At 41.8% G+C, this 25,853-nt stretch overlaps 1 protein-coding gene across 1 annotated transcript in view; it reads left to right on the top strand.

The window, feature by feature from the left end:
- LOC139463731 (obg-like ATPase 1) overlaps nucleotides 1–25,853 on the top strand; it is a 327,895-nt gene that overhangs the window by 9,579 nt on the left and 292,463 nt on the right. The window contains exon 2 of the mRNA XM_071244980.1: nucleotides 12,526–12,631. Coding sequence (XP_071101081.1) covers nucleotides 12,534–12,631 — 98 coding nt within the window. The 5' untranslated portion in view covers nucleotides 12,526–12,533. The remainder of the gene's footprint in view (nucleotides 1–12,525; nucleotides 12,632–25,853) is intronic.

The raw sequence follows: 25,853 nt of genomic DNA, 5'->3' as shown, positions 1-25,853 counted from the left end.
GTCCTCGTTTCCGGAGCAGATCTTGAAAACCGTACCATATTTCTTCACCAATCTTGGCACATAGATAGATCTAGTGGTGAACTGGTGCCTTTTGATAGTTTGGGATTTTTAAAAAAGTTATTTTTCGAGTTTCCATGGCACCGACTTTGATTTAGACTGAAAATGGCGGTAGTCCTTGTTTCCGGAGCAGATCTTGAAAACCGTACCATATTTCTTCACCAAAATTGGCACATAGATAGATCTAGTGGTGAACTGGTGCCTTTTGATAGTTTGGGATTTTTTAAAAAGTTATTTTTCGAGTTTCCATGGCACCGACTTTGATTTAGACTGAAAATGGCGGTAGTCCTCATTTCCGGAGCAGATCTTGAAAACCGTACCATATTTCTTCACCAAACTTGGCACATAGATAGATCTAGTGGTGAACTGGTGCCTTTTGATAGTTTGGGATTTTTTTTAAAAGTTATTTTTTGAGTTTCCATTGCAACGACGTTGATTTAAACTGAAAATGGAAGTAGTCCTAGTTTCCGGAGCTGATCATGAAAAACATACTATATTTCTTTACAAAAAGGCCCAGTGTGTTAATGCCAGTCCAATAACCAAAACCAACCGCTGTAGACACTTGCTTCTTTTATTCTTCCTTAGCTTTACACCATTCACACAAAAACAAACTGTCACGCCGGCCGGCTCATGCTCACTCACATTTTCACAACACGAGATTTTCCCAGCAGCCCCACTTTCGACATGCGCAGTGGGACTAGCTTAGCAGACGATATATCAACATTCAATACATTTTCTTTTTCTATTTTTTTTTTCTTCTTCATTACTTGCCAGCAGAGAAGTCAGTGTCAAACATTGTTCATAAAAATCTGTTAAGAAATTAATGTTTTCAAAAATATTTTAGGACTTTTTAACTTATATTTAAAAGAATACAATGTACACAGGCATGTGAAAAGCAATCTCAGGGATAGACTTCCCTCCTGCTTTGGGGATTATTCTGCCCCATACTATCACTCACATGCATCTTTTAAACCATCACAAAGTCACCATCCATCATCACAAAGTCACCATCCATCAATTTGAAGACGTCCAGTTTGCAACACACTCAAAAGCTGAACCCCAGACGCTCCTCTTTTTGTCATTGCGTTAGCAAGTTGTTGATGACCAGGAATCCACTTGACAGAGGTCACTTCCTTGTTTTGTAGAGACTGCTGAATTGCAGCAATATCCAGTCTCAAACGCTTGTCATCAACAAGACTGGTTGAATGTACAGCCTCCACCACACTTCTGTTATCAACAAACGCATGAATGTTAAACATGCCTGTCATGCCTGTCATTTCTTCAATGAGTTTTCTTAAATAGAACGCATCTTCAAGTCCTTCCTGCAAACTCAGTGTCTCTGCAGCTATTGTAGATCTCACTACTCTTTTTATCTTGCCAGCATGCCATGCCAAAGGACAGCAGCAATTATTCTCCCCAACAAGGAAAATCACATGTGCTCCAACACTACTCACACCATCACATAAATTGACATGTGATGCATCTGTGAAAACCACAAGTTTCCAACTCAGAAAATTTCCAATGTATGGAAAGTAAATCTTTGCTTCAGAGTCTTTCAATTTCCGAATCACTTTTACAGCCCTCAATAGATCATCCACAATTCCACTCTTAAACTTTGTGCTGAGTTCAATCATTTCGAACGCAAGGTCAGGCCTAGAACCTTGTACAAGCCAGTTGAGCTTTCCAACAAGACTTCTGAGCTTGGTATGCTCATGAGGATTGAGAGGTTCATGTTTCTGTGTCTTCCTTTGTAATGAAATTTTTCTTATCTCCAACTCGTCCAAATACTCTTGTTGATCTACCATGATTCCAACAGGATCTTGTGTGATTTGAAAACCCACAGATCTAAACTGTCCTGTTTCTATTTTTCCTGCTAAGAATCGCACCTGAAGCTTCATAATCACATAAGCCTCAAAATACATCTGTCCACAATGTAAAAAGTCATCAACATGACTAGCAATCATGCCGATAAGACGACCATGGTCTTGCATATAAAACAAAGCAGGGTCAAGTGTAGATTGCACACACCTCAGTTGCAATAATTCATCTCGGACACTTTTGTAGAATTGCCTGGCTGCATCATTCAAACCATATAAACAATGCTTCAACTTCCATATGATTCCATTATTTTCCATTTCAGCTTCCTGAGGTGGAATGATGAACACATCTCTATCCAATAACTTGCCTTGTAGAAATGCAGACTTAATGTTTTTACAGTCCATTTGTGATAAGCTGCCAAAGCTAAAAACACTTTCAATGCACTCTTTCCTATTGTTGGAGAATCTCTCTCTATTTCCACATCTTCCTCAAAACCTCTGGCTACGAGTCTGGCCTTGACTTGTTCTCCTTTCTGACATATTACCCATCTGGTTGAAATTCTATTCTGCCCACAGTCCTGAACTTCTTCATATGTATGAAACTCTTTCAACTTGTTCAGTTCTTCTAGTTTTGCTTTAACACAGCTTTCTTCATTATGTCTTGACTTTGGAATTGAAACAATATTCACTTCCTCTGGGGTCACACGCTTCCAGCTATCAACATGTTCCAGATTTACACTCATTGTTTTTTCTCCTCCCTCTACTTGCACATTAAACCAGTTCCTATTTTGACCTGAAACTTTCCCTGCTCTACTTATTACTGTGGCAATCACCCAATCATCTGAGCTTGTCTCCCTGAACATTATCTGATCATTTTTACATAGACTGATAGTATCAGCACTTTCACCATCTGTGTTGGCAGTCTGACGATCTGAAGAAACAGTCACATGATTGTCACACTCAAGCATTTCAAAAGGTAGATTTTTCAAATTGTCATTTTCAAATTCTTGTCCTCGAAGATTAGCCGCTTCACACTTTTGTTCACCAATTTCATGTCCTGCCTTAATCAGTCTGTTTGGGGAGACTCTTACAAATACACCACCATGGCGCACAAAGATAACCTTACCGTCCTGGAAAACCACCTTGCCTGGACCTAACCATTTCTCACTGCCTTCTCGTTTGTAATAAACTTGTTCTCCATTATTGTAGATTTCCTCTGATGCTCTAATTTTGGATCGCAAAGCTCTACGTATCCGCTCACTTGCCTCAGACTCCACGAAAGCCTCGCGGGCAAGATGCAAAGCATTCAAATGCTGTGCAAATGCCTCACTTCTCGTCACAGCATCCAGGGCAGGAACACCATCAGTCATGATATTCGGCAAGTTTGGATTTTTTCCAAACACAAGCTGATAACTACTATACCCATGCCACATTTGTAGTGCATTTCTGGCCATATTTGCCCAACACAAGAGAACATTCAGTGGAGTTTTAGGACACTGTTCTTCCATCTTTGTGAGCATCATGTCAACAACAGAATGTATCCTCTCACACAGACCATTCTGGAATGGACTCTCGGCAGCAGTTGTGTGAACCTTGACATTAAGTATACTGGCTACCTCTCTCATCTCGTCAGCACTGAATTCACCCCCATTATCTGTTAATATAGCTTGCATGACACCAATACCTGCACCGATCCAATGAGTCATAATTTTGTCAATTACTTCACTAGGGGTTTTCCTTTGAATAAACACAGAAATGGTAAGTCTTGACCACATGTCAACCAAATGAAGAATCCACCTACTTCCCCACTTCTTCAAATGCATCGCAACTGTTTCATTGAACTGTGATGCCATTGGCAGGGCTACAGCAGGTCTGGCAGGTGTTCTTGTATAAGCTTTGCACATCTGACAATTTCCGTAAATTTTGCTGATTGTGTCCTGGAATTCATTTCGCCACACTCCTGCATCTTTCATAAGAGCAACAAGTTTCCTCTCCGGTGGGTGGGCGAACTGTCTATGTAACTTGAGAATTACCTTGTAACGCTCATCATCTTCCATCTTGTGTAACAATACAGCATTAACAACTTCTTCAACAGGCATTTTTTCATGCTTGTCTATGGGAATGCAGTAATGTCCTGATGATGTGTAATTTAAACTAACTTTTTCACCAAGGATTTCTGCTGAGTCATGTTCCAAATCTAATTTGACACATGCTTCCTTCATTGACCTTAAGGAAAGTAAAAGCGGTATATCTGAATCCACCACATCAGTTCGAATTCTCACATTCTTTCCTGCCATAATTGCTGGTAATTCATAGCTACCTTGTGACTTGAGTTTTTCACCTCCACCGAACTTAAACATTTTCACACCTTCACATCTTGTAACTGTATCTCTATCCTTCTTGTCCAGCGACTCCATATACCCATCCAACCACATTCTGCCACATACTGTACTTGAACATGCACTGTCCAATACCGCACAACATCTTGCATCATTGCCTAACTGCGCCATGTTATCTTTAATGTTCCCTGTAAACAAAATGACCTGTTCAACAGTTTCTTCATTTCCACTTCCACCTTCAACATAGTGAACTTTGGACATATTTTCCCAACTGTGAGGACAGTGTGCAATTAAATGCCTGAAAGACCCACAGGCCAAACATGTCAAAGTTTTTCCATTGGTGCCAACTGGATTTATGTTACGCTCTGGCTGTCTCAATCCTCTCCAGCCTTGTCTTCTGCCCCGAAAGCCACGTGCTCTGCCATACATGTAACTTCGACTCCGACCTCTGACAGAACTCGTATACTGATTGGCAAAAGCTTCCTCATTGTCATGATTAATGATGTTTGAGGATTCAACTTTAATTGACTGCATACCATTTCCTCCATCACAAGACTGTTGTCCAAGAAATTTCTTCAAAGATAATTTGGCCTGTTGATATAATGTGGCTTTGTTTGTGTAGTCCATACCTGTCATCACTAACATTTTTTCTTCTTTGGTTATTTTAGCACGTTTGAGGAGCTTGAATGCTAAGATTTCCTGTGGTAAACTCATGCTTTTCTTTAATATCTTGTTATATTTTTGATCAAATTTGGAGATATATTCATTGATAGATTGCCCCACTTCCCTAGAAAAATCTTCAAAATCTTCAAATTTTTCAAGACTATCAACAAGATCATCTTTTCCAAGCTGGGAGTCAAAGAAATCTATCAGAGTTTCAAAACCATTTTCATTCTTCAAATCTTCAAGAGGAATGTTATCAAATACTTTCTCTCGTATACCACATTCATTTTCTGGGTGTGATAAAGCTAATACTATTCCTTGTTTCATTTTCTTAACTTCAAAAATTTCACGCCAAGCAAGTAGCTCTTGTCTGTATCTCTCATAACTTTTCCCTTTGCAGAATTCGGGGGGATTCAGTTTCGCTGCCATTCTATCTTCTATTCAACGCCGAATGCACTCGTAAACAAAATGTCAACACTCCAAAATTGTCCAGTTTTCGATCTCCCAAACACGCTTTTATCTCGCTGCATCAATCACAAAAAATTACTTGTTTGTTGAAATACACTCACAAATGTTTCTCTCATTCACAGTTGTGATAAACTAGAGGTCTGGAATTTAAGATAATATCTGACACTTGTAAACAAATTGCAAACGGTGATAAATTTTCCGTTCTATCATGAAATGAGAAGAAGTGATATTTACGTCTGGGAATTATCAATCCTTTCAGCAACCACGCTCTGCTACCATTGTTAATGCCAGTCCAATAACCAAAACCAACCGCTGTAGACACTTGCTTCTCCAGCAGCCCCACTTCCGACATGTGCAGTGGGACTAGCTTAGCAGACGATATATCAACACAGTGAACATAGTTTACAGGAGCTAATGCATTGCACACACCCGACATGTCATATTGGCGGGGGATGTGAGTACAAAATGGCTAAACTTCCTGTATACTGGTTACGAATTTGTCTGGCTAATTCAGGATCTGTTATCATATCATACTCCAGCGAGATATTGTCAATGGAATAGCTAGCCGTTTCATCCCCAGTGACTTTGATTACTCTACTGTAGTCATTAAAAGTGAGTTCGTATTCTAACCTATCGCCTAGGGATGCTTGATAAAAGGGCATGTGGGAATCTAGTAATTCAAAGTCTAGCGGAATATAGAATCGGTTACCTAATGCTTCGGCAACGGCCTGATCTTTTCGACGGTACTATCACCACTAGAAGCATCTACACGCAGTCTCAATGTGTTCCGATTACAAATACCTTGGTACTGTAAGTTTTCCCGCTCTTTATCCGTTCTCCAGAGATCCATGTAACAATAGTATACATGGCTATCGTCGATACTCAAAACCTCATTACCGCTAATTTTAATCGCGATTTTCTTAATGATAGCACGACCTGTGTTCTCATCGCGCTCCCTGTTAACGTCGGCAGAAGTCAAAATAATCGTAAATGCTAGTCGGACAGTTCCCGGAATTAACACATCGTGTGTGCCGAGATTAGGAAAGCGAACCAGAAGTGTTTGATTCTGATCGATGGTACTCGGGTTATTAGTTATAGTTACAGACTGGCGAATTGCTTTGACCCCTAATGGATCTCGAAGTCTACGTTGTGGGTTTAACTTGCGTCCGTATTGCGAAGACATTGTTATATTGAAATTATGTAACCTTATGTTTAATATAAAAATGGATGATTTTAATCTAGATGATTTTGATAACCCTAGTACAATCGAAGAGGGTACTGATTATTACGATACCTTTAAAGATGTTAGTCCTATTGTTCGTGAATATTCAAAGTTTGAATTAGATAGTAAAGGAATATTGCGACTGAATAGCAAACCCGATATTGATCTTATGCATTATCGTACTCGTAAGCCCCTAGCTTTGTCTACGATAGCCAGTAAACACGACATCAGCACTGTTCGTAATGAATTAGGTTTTGTAGACTACTCACGAGGAGCAAAACTTTCCGCGAAGACTACTAAGGTTCTTCGGACTGTGCGTACTGAACTCGGTACTATAGATAATTTGGAAGAAAGCTCGAAGGTGGCCTCGGACGGACTCAGAGAAATTTTGGATACCTACTACGATAATTCCACATTACAGGTACCATCCTCGGAGTTCAGTATTAGGGAATTACGAGGTCTTGACAAGGCAATGCAAACAATGCGGGGAGAACTCATCAATAATATAGCCAAGCTATCCAAACTCGACAAGCATATAGCTTATGAGAAAACAAAACTTGAACAGGCGGGCGATGAATTCAGTAGACGCCGCGTTGCAGAAAGATTGCGTAACTTAGAAGACAAAAGATCGGTCCGCCTCGAGGCTGCTTCCAGTAATAGAAAGGCACTTCGTTCACAAATCAGTCAAATTCGAGAAACTATCGATCAAGTCCTCAACGATGACACTACACTGGCCGATAAAATTAAAACATTGTTCAGAGAACAGGGAATAACCATTGCCAGTATTTTAACCGAATTGGGATTTCTTATATCGACTTTGACTCTAGCGTTAACCGGTGGTGATACAGGAGGTTGTGCACCCCCACCACCTAGTGATAAAAATGGTATAAAAGAGTGGATAAAAAAGCATTTAGAAGCATTAGGTTCAGCACTGGGAAAGCTCGCTGGGAAAGCCGCATCTGCACTTCTCGGTATAAAAGGGAGTATTGTTTCCTGGCTCTTGAATTTATTAGCTAAGACCACCACTTGGCTTAGTCAAAACTTGTGGGCACTGATCGTAGCAATTGCAGGGCTGTTGTACGTATCCGCTAATAACTATTTAACCAAATCAGTTCGCTAACCAAATCATGAGTAAACCAGCCGCGACTCCACCCACTACAAGCGCTGTTTTTTCATCGATATGTTGTTGTTTTTTAGCAGCAATATGTGAGGGCACTTGTGGTTGTGCGTTAGTAGATGGTTGAGCGTTAGTATATATTTGTGGCTTGATTATTCCTGTTTCGCCTGTGTTTATTTGCGTTATTAATTTGGTGTTGATATCTGAATTAATACCTGGTTTTTGTTGATCGGTAGCAATAACAATTTTATTATTATAACCTATCACTTGACCGATCTTAAGTTCCATATTACACGGAGACATGTATAGTCCCGGCGCATAAACGTAGTCCACTTTGGATTGAGCGTACTGTAATACATCTTGATAAGGCTTTATAGAAGATGGTATGTCAACTGGTGAATTAATAGCATCCTCAACATTTGCAACAAACTGTTTTTGTGCATCTAGCGCCGTCCCAGAACCAATAATGGACGTTCGTGTTTGCGATTGTGCACCGAGAATTGTCCATACATAAGTTCTTATTGATTCATTAACTCTTACAACTCCTGGGTTAGTAAAATTATTTTCTGTTTTATCATTAAGGAATTCATTCCAAGCATTTACGGTATCGTTCAGTTGTACAAATTTTGTAACAATATCAGCCAAACCAACCTTAAAACTCATAAGAGAACCTCTCCAATCGTTACTCGAAAGTTCCCAGCCATGATTAAGATTATGTAATCTTACAAAAAGATTGTTTTTCTGTAACAACTTAAATGGATCGAATGATTGATGAGTTTGTTTTAACTAAATCATCGCTTTCTTCTTTAACAGTTTTTTGTCCGCTGTACGGAACACCTAGACCATGGTTGATTCCTTTAATACGCCAATCTTTACTCGTAGAAATATTAAACTCCTGACAAATACGTTTGAATTGTGCACCATTTTATCGCTAGTTGCCTTGACCCTGTATTTTTCAAAGATATCAAGGAATTCAACAAAAAATTAGCACCAGAGGCACTTACTAAAATCGACTGATTAGTAATATAAGTTGATTTCATATTTAAGTTATGATATAGTATCATTGTATATTTTATATGTATGTTACACTCTCGGGATTAACAAATGGTCAGTCTATTGAACTGCTTCGTACTATCGATAACTCGGATGGTCAACTTGAAGTCGCCCTATGCGATGTAATGTATTACCCGCGGTGGACCAATATAAATGCTGTGAGAAATAATAATAAGATACATATATTAGATGGAAATGGTATTAACATTCACATTATTATACCTGATGGGTATTACAGCGTATGCTCATTAATGATGAAATTTTTAAGCCTAATGGAATTAGTCTCACACAAAATGAGTCGAATGGGATACTGATTTTAAGCGCTGGAGAAAATGATGTAAAGCTTTACGAGAACTTAGCAATTACACTTGGATTTGCAATCGGAGATATAACATTAATCAAGTCAACATTTGATGGAGATAAATTACCCGATTTAGTTCCCTATAAAGAGCTGTGCATCCATCTTGATCAAATAAGCACGACGTATAATATTCAACTAGAAAGTCCTTCAACTCTACTCAGATCTATTCCAGTCAAAGATGAAAAATACAATAGCGGTAGAACGGAATCTTTCTCAACATTACAATATAAAAAATTAAAGCGGGGTATTATTTCAGACCTCAAAATGTCTGTATTAGATGTAAAACACCAACCTGTACATATAGGATACTTAAGTGTAACACTCCATATTATAAATAATGGTTGATTCATCAGGCCCTGGAACACTCAGACAATGTAATACAATTGCACTCTCTGATCTTGGAGACACAGAAGGATTCGGTAAACCCTGTACCGATAGTAAGTTATACGCATTACACTCACAAGATAATGTATACAAGCGGAAAGAAGTTACATTCACATGTAATCTAGGAGATTTAAGCGATGTCGATGTTAGTAGACTCCTTAAAAAAACCACTTCGTACAATCTTACTCAGAACGATGATAATAAATGGACTATGGTCGAAGCAAACATTGAGTGGCTACTGAATATCGTCATTACCCCACCGTATGTGATGATGGGTAAAGCACATAATATAACTAAGATAATAAATAGTGGGATCGTACTCGGGGCTTATATCCCATCAAAACGAAAAAGTGTGTTAGTCTCACCCCTGCCAGAAAACCCAGGTCATATGTTATATAGTCGTCCGGCAGTCCAAAATGTTAGTTTAAATTTGGTTACTGAATTCAATGATATTAAACAGAACTTGAGTGCAATACCTAATCTTTCTACGCTTATTATTGAAGTCTTGTTTAGAGATGCACCGGTAGATGCCTTCGAAATATTACCAGGACTATCGATTAAATGGCTCAAGAAACACAAGCGTCGACGTTGCAGTATTATTCATATTGGAGCATCACCCGTTGCAACCCTTGAGGGGGTCCAAATTATTAAAAGTGACAGCATTTCTCTTTCTAAGATATTCTTGCTGTATAATATACATTTGATAAGGTTGATGTATACTCTCAAAACATTTAAGCAAGATCAATTAAAGACTATTATATGACCGTAATATACACTATGAGTTTATATCCGGCGCTCGATGAGGCATCTGAAAAGATGGATACTGTTGATGGATTTCGATTACATCAAATAAGCGACATAACACATCGAATAGAAAAGGAGAGGGAGTTTAGACTTGGATTGTATAAAAAGTATCGCAGAGCCGTGAATGCTCTGGACGGAGTTGACACCACGCTTGTAACAGCTTGCATGGGACTCAGTGTAGCCAGTGTTGGTTTATTATCAACTATAATCGCCACGCCTATCGTACTTTGCATGGAAATAGCAGCTGGAGTCTCAGGACTGGCAGGAATAACGATAAAATTCATTTCTCGTAGGTTGCAAAAGAAAACATTAAAACACGATAATATTAGGATACTCGCTGAAGCAAAGTTAAACAGCATTGAGGATCATATTTCGACAGCAATGGCTGATTGTAAGATATCCGAGGAGTTTCGTTTAGTGTTGTCGGAACTCACCAAATACAACGTAATGAAGCAAGAGATTCGATCAAAATCTTGTAAGACCAATGGTATTAGCGAAGACGAGAAAAAAAAGTTTATAGAACAGGGGAGACAACAAGCCCGTCAATTATTCCGTGCCAAAACCAAAGAACTGGTTGGAGATTAAAAATAGATTGCTTACTATCGTTAGATCACATTTAAACGAATGCTTACATAAGTATATCATAATGGAGAATTACAAACCAACAAAGGAAGAACTCGAAAAAGCTATTGAAACATTTATGCTCAGGGACAAAATTATCAAATGGAGAGAATTACCACAAGGTATATATTATATTTGTGATGTAAAACCAACCAAATACGGTCATCAATTGTTTCTTTCAATTACCAAGAGTCTGGTCTCCTAGTAAAATGAACGAACAACTTAGTAAAAATGTTGAATATCACTTTGTTAAAAATAATGGTATACGTATTAGTAAAAATAACAGAGAATATTTTCATTACAATTTAGTTTAGTCTCATGACTATCGTTGAATCGCATCATCATTTACGCATAAAAATTTCCCCTGTAGTGGTGGTATAGGTATATAAATCCGGCTCCAGTGGAAGTGGTCCAGATCCCCTATTACCTATAAAAATTTATATCGTAGAAGCATTGATTGACTCAAGGTGGTGGTGAGCTAGAGTCAATTTAACTTTATCTCATGACGACCGTTGAATCGCATAGTCATTTACACATAAAAAATTCCATCTGTAGTAGCAGTATAGGTATATAAATCCGGCTCCAGTGGAGTTGCGACAGAACCATCATTACCTATCCTACTTGTTGATCCAACACACACGGGAAAGAAGTGATGTTTTTCTGCCTTGCGCATGCGCAGATGCAGTTCGACAAGGGATAGGGTTTTCCTCAAGACTATGGGATAATTGGCAGTGAAGAGGACGTCTGTCGAAAAATGTAAAGATTTTATAGTGTGATTATTGCCAAAATGGGAATTTGTGGCTATGATGTAATAGAGGTAGGATATTCGCAGGAATTATACAACATTCAAACTGCGGGATGTACACAAACTGGTTCAACAGTCAATAGACACCATCACGCAGGAAACGTGGCAAAAGTGTGTTGAGAAAGTTGAGAATGAAATAGAGAGACATTATTGGGATCATAGTGGATTGGACCATGCCACAGTCAAGCCTGTGATCATCAGGGTAGACTCGAACAGCGGCGATAGCGATTCGGACAACAGCGACACCAATTCCGATTCATTGACTCCGATTGAACACCCAAAACGGCTTTTGAGATGACCCCCATATACGGTGCACATGCTTGTTCATTTCCTGGCTGTTCCATGAACGACTGGTCCTCCCTGGTATGGGATGGCGAAAAATGTCAACAATATGATGATCGTTTGTTAAACAATTTTTTTATTCAGGTGTCCAAAATTATGAGACATAGTGGCTGACTAGAAGTTTGTTTATTGGCTGCTGCTGGTTTGTCTGTCCCATTCTTCATTATTTTCAAGTCACTGTGATATAGCTGAAATATTGTTGATTGCAGCATAAAACAACAAAAAGAGCCATAAGGTCATGGTGGCTACAACAGTATAGATCCTCACAACACTTATCACACTTTGCTGAACATCACTGCAGAATAACTGCAAGCATGTGAACATGGATGTATCACTGTGAATGTAGCTTGTGTTTAAAAGCATCAATGTTTGGCACTGTTTCTGAAACCCTTGTTATTCCACAGTTTTTTGCTTCTGATGCACATCATGATCATCCCATTGTAAAACATCCTGATCGTTTTGTTGTTCACAGATTGAATTATGCCACCTAAGAAGAAGGAAGAAGCTAAACCTGCACCTCTTATTGGTAGAGTTGGTACAAACCTGAAAATTGGTATTGTTGGACTTCCCAATGTCGGGTTAGTAGATAACGTTCTGTATCTTAATACGAGTGTTTGAAATTAAGGGCTATCCTCACTTACCCGGCATACTGTCGGGATTGACAATGTTACTGTCACATGTACTGTCGAGGATTTCAGTATATGTTAAACTGACAATTATAAATATAAAGTGTGGGATTAAATATATTTATTAATATTACATAAAACAAGAATAATGACAACAATATATACTCACATGCAAAAGAAACGCAAGTTGAGTATACAGTATACATGTTATTTATTTTCTACAGTAAAGACAAGAAATATTAATAGGGCTATATTTGACTGAAGACAGTTTAATGGATTAAAAGGCAGATGACATAATTGTTTTTTTAAGTGCTTACAGTTTCGGATCAATGCCCAAAATGTCAGTCAATACCTGGTGTGACCACCATTAGCATTGGTCACTGCCACACATCTCCTGTACATTGAGTGGATCAGACGATTTGTGAAGGCCCTAGGGATCCTCCTGCACACATCCAGAGCAGCTGTGCATAGTTCATCGGCAGTTGTAGGGACTGAGCGCACATTGTGCAGACGCCTTTGAACCTCATCCCATAAGTGTTCGATGGCTTTTTTGGGGACTGGTGATTTCGGATGCCTCCATTGTTTAGACTGAATTTTGGTTTCTGGGGATGAATCCAGGTCTCATCCATGGTTACAAATCGGCCAAAAAATCATAGGATCTGCTTCGAAACGGCATAAATTGTCACGGGACGTCAGGAATCTGACACGTTTCTGATCCACTGTCAAGAGCTTTGGCACCCATCTTGCAGAAACTTTTCTCATTTCCAACTCGTTGGTGATAATGTGCTCAACCCTATCATGAGAGATGCCCACAACACTGGCAATATGTCGAGTGGTCAATCGTCGATCAGCCATCACCATGTCATGCACCCGGGTAATGTTTTCCGGAATGGTTGCTGTTGAAGGCCTTCCTGGAAGCAGTCATCGTCAAGGGTCTCTCTGCCACGCTTGAATTTCGCAGCCCACTTCTTTACTTCTAAAGTGGAGACCATGTCAGCATGTATCTGTGTTGGAGTTGGCCCTTTCAGTTGCAGGTACTTGATGACTGCCCTATAGCTAGTTTTGTCCATTTCTGGTGATTTCAATGGGTAGGTTCACAAGATGGCCTTGTACAAATACAATAATAACACTACAGATGCAGTTCTTATGTCTATGATTTATTAAATGATTGTACTTGTTGGTGGCAAAAGTTTGTTTCAATCGGATTGAGATATCCCACTTAGGCTTAGAACTTTTCAGCCAGCCCTCGTATGTCAAAGGTGTTTTTGTCTGGCTTCTGGCAGTGTTGGTTTTTGAAACTGTAAACATCTTTTCCTTAGAAACCACTGCACCATTGGAGCTGAAACGTGCAATGCTTATTCCAACTAATGATGACACCTGAATTTGTTCCAGAGGTTCCGATCTGATTTTCAAAATGGCCACCATGTCAGTCATATCAAAAAACACATTACTGGGCATTACTTGGACATCCTTTGAGTGAGTGAGTGAGTTGGGTTTAACGCCGCTTTTAACAGTATTCCAGTTGTATTGCGGCATGTCAGCTCAGTGTGGGAGGAAAGCCCGAAATGATGCAGGTCTGAGACGTTTACCACTTAGGTGAAACCCTTGAGCATGGGTATGGTGCTGACAAACCTAGAAACATAATCGGGGCGAACCAGGATTCGAACCCACAATCATAGGTTTCTTGCGTGGGAAAGGGACGCAACTCTGTACAGTGGATCGCGGTGCCTCAGACGACTGGGCCACCAGTGCCCCCTGGACATCCTTTGAACAAAGTTATGAAATTTGGTACTTATCTTGTCATATCTTGTAGTGAGGAATAACATGAGTCTTCAGTTATTATAGATACTGTTATATTTGACCTTGATTTGATGAACTATCATATTGTCAAGAACTGCAATTCATAGAAAGCTGAAGCTTTGTGTAAATAAGTAGATTCAAGTTTGTTAATGGCCTCATGGTCGTCAGTCAACTTTGGTGTAATAGTAAATGTTGTAATAGAATTTAATAATATATTTTTTAAACTCTTCCTATCTCACACTCTGTATTTCTTCGTTCTTCTTTCCATCCTTATGTGGAAATGTCCCTGAAGACCCGGGTTCGATTCCCAACATGGGTACAATGTGTGAAGCCCTTTTCTTGGGTCCTCTGCGGTGATATTGCTGGAATATTGCTAAAAGCAGCGTAAACCATACTCACTCACTCACACTGTACTTCTGGCAAGTCTGATATATGAGTCAAAGTTAACCATTGTGATGTTATTGAACGACAGACAGTCTGGTTTTTTAAGTAAGTTTTTATCTTCCAATGACAATTGACCCCAACACCATGGTCACCACCCAAACAAATGGGTCATGCATTGAAATCCTATACTTAGTGACCTACACGATACAATCACATTACTACCCCTGCCACATCATTCTCTTTCTCACTGGAGACGTGTACTGAATTCTTTGAAAATACATTGTTTTTTGTGGATTACCCTCCAGTATCATATTTACTTATGTTAGCAGTATGTTAGTGACCTGTTGGATGTCTCAAATACAGAAGAACCTCGGATCCTCACGATTTATGTTGTGATTGTGGCGACCATTTTGGTCAAGATCAACATTATTCTCAGTGTTCCCATCTCAAGGATAAATCCTTTACCATCTACTTACGCAAGTGCCACAGACGGTCAAAGTCCATCGTCCTGTTTGTGGCTAAGGATAGCGTCTCCGACAGCATCCTTACAAATACTGTACAAGTCCATCAGTCTGTCCCCAGTATGTCTGTGTCTACATCTACATTGGTACAGCCAGCCACCTCAGACATGCACATGATCCTCTCTACAGACAACTCGTCTCAGCCAACTTTGACAGTGGCACTGGTCAACTCTCCTGTCGGTCCCTGCTACTTCACATGAGGTTCCTGTCATTGTCGAGAGCATCTCTTTGCCTAAGGATATAGTCACTCCTAAAATGACAGTGATGATTTCAACTTCGCCTCAGGATGATCACCCGAGTTGTCCTCTGCCTTGAACAATGATCGCCGGGATCGCTCTTGCGCTTCTACCAGGGATTAGTGTTCCTCGTCTAAGAATTGCCATTCCAAGGATCGATGATCAGGATTTTCAGGATTTGTTCCTCTAAGAAGCGATGCTCTTAGGATAAGGATTCAGCTGATCATTCCATGACTTTGTGGCACTTCTGCTCCTATGAGACTCTGGATCATCATCGACTCAATGACTATAGGCATCCAGTTGCAGTTGGCATTGCTATCCCCGCTTATTGATTTGTTTCATCCTATGCATGGCTATACTTAAGCATGGGCTCATCCTGACTACTGCACTCATACAGACTACTACTATACTCCTCCCTGGGATCAGTTGATCATCGTCAACTCTCTCCTCGTCAGTGTTCATCTCCGGCGAATACTCGAATGGATTGCTGTTCTCGCAGTCGTTCCAGGTCGCCATCTTCGGTTCAAGTACGACCTACCCGACTGTACCAACTCCTGCTATGGTGATCCCTCCATCCACTCAGCTGCTGCCTTCCTCCTGGGACCATTGTGACCAGACCAGTGGCCAGATACCGCACTTGGTTGTCGCTCCTACAGACAGTGTCACCTCTGCCCTACAGCATCATTTAGGTCATCCGAGTGTACCTCCAGTTTTCAGGTCGACTTTTGCGCCGACTCCTGCACAAGTCGAACCTCCTGGTTCTACAGCTCCTGTTCCCCAAGATGTTCAGACCGCACCACCTGTTTTAGACTTGGGTCCTCAGCCTTCCCACACCTTGTCTACAGGGAGCTTCGACAATCTAGATGCTGGGGTTGTCCTACCTTGGATTGCGGACAAGCTCACAGCATTTCAGCGGATGATCAGCTGTCCTGTTTCATCATTCCCACCGCTGGCTCCTCTACCGTCACGGGGGCGGTTGGCTAGCCTAATGGTTAAAGTGTTTGCTCGTCACACCAAAACCCGGGTTCGATTCCCAACATGTACAATGTGTGAAGCCCATATTGGTGTCCCCCCGCCGTGATATTGCTGGAATATTGCTTAAAGCTGCGTAAAACCATACTCACTCACTCTACCTTCACACTGCCTCTTAGGCCTATCCTGTAGTTACTAACCTTGACGAGGCCTTTGCTACCTTGTGCAGGTTACGTGATCGACTATAGACTTTGTTCTTTCTTCAACTGGGAAGACTCTTGCATGCATGTGATGTAAGCGAGATAACTCTCATTCCGAAAGTTTTGGTGTTGTTATGATAGCGTGTGAATTGTATCGGTAAAGTTGACAGTTGTATTTATAGTATGTTACCTTGATTGTGTTGTGTGTTGTCATAGTGTTTTGGAATGATTGTGTGTGTGTGTGTGTGGAGATGATCATTTTGTCAGTTGTACAATGAAAGTCTAAAGAATTATATAACAATGTTTGACCTGAAGCAGCGAGTTCTGTTGTCTATCTCATGGATTGTCAACTACAACCATGGTAGGGAGATCATGTGACTGAGACAAGCAATCTTTGACTGCCACTCGTGTGGACTTGTGGACCTGAATACCACAATCAGGTGAAAATTCCCACTGAGCTCTACTATACTGTCAGCAACGCTAACTCTTGTGTCCCACACCAAGTTTGTATGAGGAAGCCTTTATTAGAGGGTCGGTTGCTCTGATTCAGGAGAAGTTTTGGACCATCATGGATCTCATCTTGCACCATGCTAGGACTATTACGGTTCTCCAATTGTCCTCCAACACTGTCAGTGGGGTGATCAATTCAAGGCACATCTCTATTCGCTTTCTTGGCCTACTCAGTATCTATTTGCTAGTTCTTTTCTTTGTGCTGGATGTCCTCCTGGAGCTCTGTGTCATTCACCGCCTCCAGGGATGATAGCTAGTCTTACAAACTAGTGACTCATGCACAAAGTGATTCACTTCAGACTGGGACCTTCAGCCCCCAGGCATACCCATTATAGAAACTCCAGTAGATGGAATGGTACATCTTGGCCGAATCTTTTCGTCATGCTCCTCTTGCAGAATGGTTACAGCGAGTGTATATGGCCAGCCAGCTTCTGGTGCTAAAAGAAACCATAGGTATGTTGCTTTCAAAACAGGCTATAGAATGTGTAGTTCCAGATCACGGTACCCCAAGATTTTACTCCCTAATCTTCCTGATCCCTAGGAAAGACAGCATAAAGCGCCAGATTGAATGACGACATTCAACGAGTTGTATCTAGAAGGTCCGCCGAAATTTGCATGACATTGATCATGTTCCTTTGAATGATCATCCGACCCAGCGATCACATGGTCACTCTCAACAACCAGGATGCGTATCTACACGTACCAATCCATTTGGAGTGTCGTCATTTCCTTCGGTTCATTTTCCAAGGGTGCCGCTACAAATGGAAGGTGCTCCTGTTTGGAATTTCGTCAGCTCCTTACCAGTATTACCAAACCGATCACAAAGTTCCTGCACTTTTGATGGATGGTCTTTGAGTCATACATCGACGATTGTACTTGGCCCACGCAGATCTTGACGTGCCAATGTGCCACCGAATTTACACAATGGCTTCTGTATCAGCTTGGGTGGCTCGTCAATGTGGGCAAGTCTGAGATGACTCATCAACTCCAGTTCATCTGGGCTCTATTCAATACCACATGCTTTTGTTCCTCCAGGCAGGTGGTCGTAGGTACAATGTCTCATGCCACTGTCAATCAGGCAGCCTCTACCTCTACACTAATGGCAACAGCTACTAGGTCTTCTGTCTTCAGCACAAGCCATCACCCAGAGAGGTCAACTTCAACTTTGAACGATTCGGTGTTTCCTTATAAGCCCTACATCCAGAGCGAAAATTGCCAGTCTTCCCAATCTTCCTGCAGTTCCCTTTGCATCATCATCGTCACTGGTGGCTGGTGATATGGAATGTTTGCACAGGAGTCTCTTTGCAGTTGATGTCCCGACCTAACACCTCCTCTGTCAACACATGAACCATGAGCTTGGGAGCACACTTCCACAATCTACAGGTGGCATGGCACTGGTCAATTGAAGAGAAAGCTGCTCCATATCAACAACCTCAAATTTAAGGCAGTCATTCTGTCGGTGGCTCACTGGGCAGAACTCCTTTGTGCGTCACACCTCATGATCCAGTCAGTCTATCAGTCATCTGGTTTATAGACAAGATGGGCTCAACCAAGTCAAGGTAGCTCCTGTTGCTGTTGATTGACTCCCTGGACATTCAGGTCTGAGTGAGGCACATACCCGGGATAAACACGTCATAGGTGTCCTATCCTGACCTGGGTGACTCACCAACAGAATGGCGTTTCCACCTGATGAGCTGCCAACTTTACCCAAGCACAGACGTCAACCTCTTCACATCCAGGTTTAACGCTCAGCTACCCCTATTAGTCTCTCCCATCCTGAAACCTCGGGCATGGGACCACGACCTATTACTCTTGCGTTTACATTAATATCTAACGCTTGATGGTGGCTCAGAAAATATCAGGCGTATTGTTGTTCCAATTAGCCATTTTGAATTCACCTTGTGGTCACGTTTTTCATGTTATGCGTTTTGTAATCTCTGTGTTGCTTGGTACTTATTCTACAATGCTCATTCTTATTAAAGTGTTATTATTCACTTTCTCTTGCATAATCTTTTTCTATAACTAATGTGTTCTTGGATATAAATATAAAATTGCACACCCAATTGAGGAGAGAACACATTATGATAACAATTTCTGCTGCCTTGCACATTTTTGCCCTGTTGTACTCCAAGTCCTGGAGGGTGCTAGGATAAACGATCGTCCTTTGAGGTCATCACTACTGGCAGACGTCTAACCTCTCAACGATCATCAGCTTTTATTAACCAACATCAACATGTTGCCATTGAGATTGTAGAGAGCCATAGCGATTGTACGGACCCGGCTTTGACACTAGCTTCTACTCCCCAGTATTCCTTGTCCCCAAGAAGGACCACAATCAACACCAATGATTCCTTGATCAGCCTTGACGTACAGGATGCTTACCTGCAGGTGCTGATCCTCCCCAGTGACAGGAGGTTCCTCAGGTTGATCAGGGTGGTGCTCCCTTTTGGCATTTCCACGACCCGTGGCTATTTACACGAATCATCAAGCCAAATGCCACCTTGCTACAAATGAGGAACAGCCAGTTTGAGGCGGACATTGACGATTGCCTCCTGAACCACCAGGACCCTGCAATGCTCATCCTACACAGGGTCACATCAGATGCCTCCTCCACCAGCTGGGGTTGATCATCAGCGAAAAGTCGTAGCTCACTCCTTCCTTCACTCTCTAGTTCACAGGATGCCTGTTTCAGACTGACCAGGACCTCCTATTGGTACCAAGGGACCGATGGCACAAGATCCAGCGCCACCTACTTCTGGCTCTTCAGCAGTCCCATACAAGAACTCCTGAGGCAGCTACAATTGCGCCTGATCCCGCCCCTTTCGACTTCTATCGTCCTCCCAGTGCATCTCAAGTTGCATCTCAGGTGGTGGAGGGTGGAGTCGAATGTCTTAGGGGGTGTCTCCTTGACAGAGATCACGCCATCTCTACACCTGTTTGTCCCCGGGTTGGGGAGCTCATCTGGCAGACCAGATCTGGTCAGATGAACAAAGCCGATGGCACATCAACAACTTGAAACTGGAGGCTCTCAACTATAGCAGCATAGCTTTCAGCACACCCACACCCACCTCTAGATAACATCAAGGTGGTGTGGTGTCTGCACAACCAGGGGACAACACACTCCCGTTCTCTGCTACGTTTTGTTTTTTCCAGCTGGACCTGCAATTTCTTGTCCTGAACATCCCAGGTTTCCAGAACATTCTGGCGGATGCTCTCTTCAGACCAGACAAATTGGCCCCTGCGGACTCTGGTGCCGAACCCTCAGGCTTGGGCAGGATTTTTTTCTATTACTGTACTGTTACCTGGACATCCCGCATCCCTCACACTCTTGTGTCCTTCTCACAGGAATGGCCACATGGTGCCAGTCATCACTGAGAAGGCTCTGCTGATTGTCCGGGTTTCTTGGGCATCACATCTGAGGGTATGTCCTCCTTCATACCGTCCGATAAAAATGCATTAAAGAGTAATGCATAGTAAAATCAAGATATTTTGTATGTTTGTATGCTTATCCTGCATAACTACTCCTGAACTGGCCCACCCATCGCAGAGCTGCCTCTTCATGATGTCTTTAGATGTTGCGACCTATCAGTAATGTGCTGTTCCGGGACGTGATAACTTCCGTGTCATCTATTGCTTGATAAAGGTGTTAGGATCTACACCGAAACGTCGCACTAATTGTAATAAAGAAGTTGTTCATCCATAGAACTCGTCTTACTTCATCACTCCAACTTCTAAATGCCACTGAAAGATGTTCCGTGGTCATGTGGGAGCTATGTAATGGGATTTGCTGCACAACTAGTTGGAACAACTTCTTCTTCGGGCTGGCAGGTCAGGCAATTATAAGCCTAGAGGCACGTCTCTCAAGGAAGGCCAAGACCAGGATTCCTTTGGTGGGAAAGGGCGTGGCAGAGGGAAACCTCAAGGTTCTTATCAGTCCTGTCGTGGTAAATACCTGGGCAGGGGAAGTGATAAGAGGGGTAAACACTTAAGTGTTTGCAATCATGACTGGAAACTCCCGCCCCCAGCTGTCACACTTGTCGATACCCCCAAGAATGGCCCATTCATCCAGAACAGATTCATTCTCAAGGACAAATTCGTACTGAACGTACCACGTCACCGTCTAGACGTAGAGGTAATTCCACCGTTGACCACAGCTCCTCCTCCTTGGAAGTATCCAAGAAAGCAACATCTGCTGTGTTAGTGAAGAGAGCTGAAGAGATTGTACCCACCCCAGAGTTAACACCAGGGTTTTATTCTCACATCTTCCTGGTACCCAAGAAGGACTTGGCCAAGATGAGATTGATCCACAATCTCTCTGTGTTCAACGAACGTTATCTGAAGCATCCACCTTACTTTCACCTCACAATGTTGAGACTGCTCGGAACCAGCATCAATGCGTTTGATTCCTTGATCAGTCTCGGCTTGTAGGATGCCTACCTGCATAAACCCATCCATACCTTTCGACAGCAGGTTCGTCAGGTTCCAGTTCAATGGAGTTCACTACCAATGGGCAGTTCTCCCATTTGGCATTTTCGTGGCCCCGTGGCTATTTACACGAATAATGAAGCCCATAACAGCGGAACCTGAGGAACATTTGGTTCGAGTCGTACATAGACGACTGTCTCCTGTGTTATCAACATATACTGATGTTAGAACGCCTCCAGGAAATTACAAGACGGCTACTATATCAACTGGGATAGATAATCAACGAGGCAAAGTTGGAGTTAACTCCATCTTATTGGTTCCAGTTCATAGGAGGCCTGTTGCAGACAGACCAGGATCTCCTATCATTATCAGGACAGATGGCTGAAGATTTTAGCCTCTTGTCAGCTGCACTACACCAACCACCAATGGCAAGTGTTGCTAAAGTACTCACGGAAATGAAAAAAACCTGTTTTTTCGACCTCAGATCTTAAATTATTGCAGTTAATATACAAAATATGTAAATATTCAAACAACTAAATTAGTACTAATTGGGCCGTGGCACAAATACAGCGTATCAAATGTTTTTATGCCTTTTTACATGTAAAAGTGTGTAAAAATGTGAATAAAACAGACTATTGTGAAACAGGGCATAACCAGGTGTAAGTAGATCAAGGTGACCTATGACACCTTGACGAAAGGTGAGAACAGGTGCGTAATGCCAATAGTCTGTTTCTGCTATGTCAATTTGGACTTAGGTTTATTTTTGAATGTTGAAAGTGCCGACAAATTACCTCCTGTAAAGTACATTTTGTATTGTTCACTAAGATCAAACTAACAAATCCAGACTAGTACTTTTCGAGATGTTTTGTTATTTCGTATTTACAGCTACGTAACACTTTGTGTCGATTTTTAAATTGAGAAAAACAGTTTTTTTTCATTTCCGTGAGTACTTTGGGGTTACTGACTTCAGGACTTAACCAGCAGAGGCCAGTTACAACTGTGTCCAATTCAACAATTCCTCAACCCTTACATCAGGTGTCAGGATCCACTCAAGGTCATCACTCTACCACTCCATCTAAGGCGTTATCTCAATTGGTGGATGTTAGAGTCGAATGTCTTGGGAGGAGTCTCTTTATCCAGGTTAACCCCGAAACTACACCTGTTCGTAGATGCCTCCCTTCAGTGATGGGGTGCCCACCTGCATGGCCATAGGGTCTCGGGGCTATGGTCCGTCACTCATTGAAAATGGCACATAAACAATCTGGAACTGGAAGCGTTAATTCTTGCCAAATTTTATTGGCATAATCAGCTACAGTCCGCCCAATTCGCAATATCCACAGACAACAGCACTATGGTGTGGTGCCTGTGCAATCACGGAACAACCACTCCCTTCTTCAACAGACATTCAGACTCTTCCATCTAGTGTATCTTCTCGAGCTACAATTCATACTTCAGCACATCCCCGGATGTCGGAACATACTGGCCGTTGCGTTATCGCACCAACACAGGGTGGCTTGCACTGAGAGGATACTTCACACAGAAGTATTTCAGTTACTGCTTCAGAAGTTTGGGCATACAAACATCGACCTGTTTTCTACGTGCCAAAACCACTAACTTATAACGTATGTCTCCTCATTACCGGATCTGCAGGTTTGGGCAGTGGATGCATTCAGCATCCCTTGGGAACGGCTAAAAGTGTACGCTTTTCCTCCACCTGTTTTACTTCTTAAGGTGATACAAAAGATCAAGGAAACAAGGAATCATGCTCTGACTTTGGTCATGCCCTGGTGGCCGGCGAGAGGGTGGTTAATCGAGCTCAGAAGTCTAGCAGAAGACGATGCACTTCCCCTCCCACAGTGGTCCAACCTACTCATCCAGCCTCACGCTCATTGCCTCACCCAATGCCAGACAGGTTTCATCTGCACGGTTGGTTCGTCTTAAAAAGGCATTAAGTGCGAAGGGCTATTCGGCATGGGCAGCTAAAGCTATAGCTTTAGCTCATCGTCCCTCTACCAGAGGATTATTCAATGACAAGTGGGGATCGTTTGAGACTAATTGCAAGGCTAAAAACCAAGACCCCACGACAGCGTCACCACAAGTCCTAGCTGAATAGCTCCTACATTTGTGAACCAAGAAACACTTGAAAGGTAGCACAAGTACTACGTATTTAGTTGCACATAACTCATTGTGGGCGGATCCGGAAAATCGCAAAATGACCAAGGTTCCGGAACTACAGGCCCTACTATGCTCGTTTAGGCTTGAGGATCAGAAGACCAAGTTCACTCCCAATGCTTTGAACTTGAACGTGGTACTTCGAGGTTTGCAAAGGCTTTCTTTGAGCCCCTCTATGCATCCTCCTTTTATGACCTCACCAAGAAAACAATATTTCTCTTGGCCTTAGCCACGGTGGCACGGATGGGCGAGCTACATGCAATTGACATCACCCGGGTCCGTTTTGAGTATGACACGCACAGAACAGTACATCTTGGGTTGTGTTGGAATTTTATAGCAAAAAATCAATTCCCAGGCCAGTCCAATCATTCCTTCACTATCCCACCAATATCGACGATTGTGGGAGCCGTAGATGACAGTGAACATCTCTTGTGCGCAGAGCAAGTACTTCGAGTGTGCATCTGCTGCTCCAAAACTAGGCATGGTTCGAGGAAACAGTTATTCTTACGAGTATCTCCTGCGTCCACAACCAAAGTTAGTCGCAAACCATATCTCTATGGTTATGTTGGTCATCCTTCAGGTTTATGAAATGGTCAAACTTGATCCTCTGAGAGCAAAAAATCCTCACGAGCTCAGGGGATTAGCCTCTGCCATGGCGTTACATAGTAACTGTTCTATTGAAATGATCATTGCAGCATGTTTTTTGAGGTCCGACACAGTTTTTGCTAGTCATAATCTGCGCAATGTGGCTCTAGAGGACGTTGAATGCGTGCGCAGTTTTGGCCCTCTGAGAGTAGCCCAGCAGGTAACTAAACCACGACGCAAATAATGAACTCGCCCTATACAGAGCCAGTCTACTTCCCGCGCAAGTCATTGAGACTCGGCCAATGGAAGAAATTAAGACAAGCTTTTCTACCAGGATTTGGCTCGATAACTTAGGAAGTGAAGATTAAGCTAGCATTGTTTATAAATAAATATGTATAGGGTACTACCCTTTAATTTCTGCGTTCCTTCTGTAAGAAGATTGAACTACCCTTCCATTATGGTGTTTTTTCTTAGCTTCTTCTGCCTCACGGATTATTGACAAACATGTTGTTTTGGGGTGTAAATTATTGAGGTTTTGGACTTTCTGATGGTTACCTGCCTCCAAACCGTCTGATACAAATGCATTAAAGAGTAATGCAGGATAAGTATAAAATGTTTTACATTTGTATACTTCTCCTGCATTACTATGTTTAAGGACCCACCCTTTACAGACTGGCCTCCCCACGTTTGCTTCAGAAACCTCAAAAGATTTATTTTTTTAAGCCTGGGCGACAGTCTGTCATGTGAGGAAGGTGACTTTTCATCAAGGTCACATGACAGCGGCGATGGTCCAAGCAAAAAGCAGGCATGGAATGTGAAACATCTTTATTTCTTTACCCAAGACCATCACTGTGCGCTGTCTTTTAGTTGTCGTAAGGTAATCAGTGAATGCGTTAAGGAGTAATGCAGGATAAGTATACGAGTGTAATAATATTTAGATTTTACTAATTATGGTAGCTGCTCACACATTTCTTCTCAAAATGTACTGTTACGTTCTTAATTTCTATCAAAATACAACATTTTTCTCTGTGATATCTGAAATTGCCAAATTGAGGAACTTTGGCATTCTTATGATGACATCATATTTTGTTCAAATCATTTTGTGTTTTTAGTGAAACAATTGATCAAGTGTCTAAATACATAACTGGGCATTATTTTGAATTAACTCAGATCTTCTTTTGATATGCAGTATTAAAAATTTAGTGGCAATAAACAAGAATAACAAACTAATGAGACGCTACTACTGGTCAGTACCCCTGAAGATCAAGGTAAGAACAGGTCTTCAGCAACCCATGCTTGCTGTAAAAGGCAACTATTCTTGTCGTAAGAGGCGACTAACAGGATCAGGTGGTCAGGCTCGCTGACTTGG

This window comes from Haliotis cracherodii, unplaced genomic scaffold (assembly GCF_022045235.1).
Source record: "Haliotis cracherodii isolate W230 unplaced genomic scaffold, xgHalCrac1.p SCAF_16, whole genome shotgun sequence".
NCBI classification, from domain to species: Eukaryota; Metazoa; Mollusca; class Gastropoda; order Lepetellida; family Haliotidae; genus Haliotis; species Haliotis cracherodii.
Note: the sequence above shows the minus strand (reverse complement) of the source record. Positions and strands in the feature narration are given on the sequence as shown.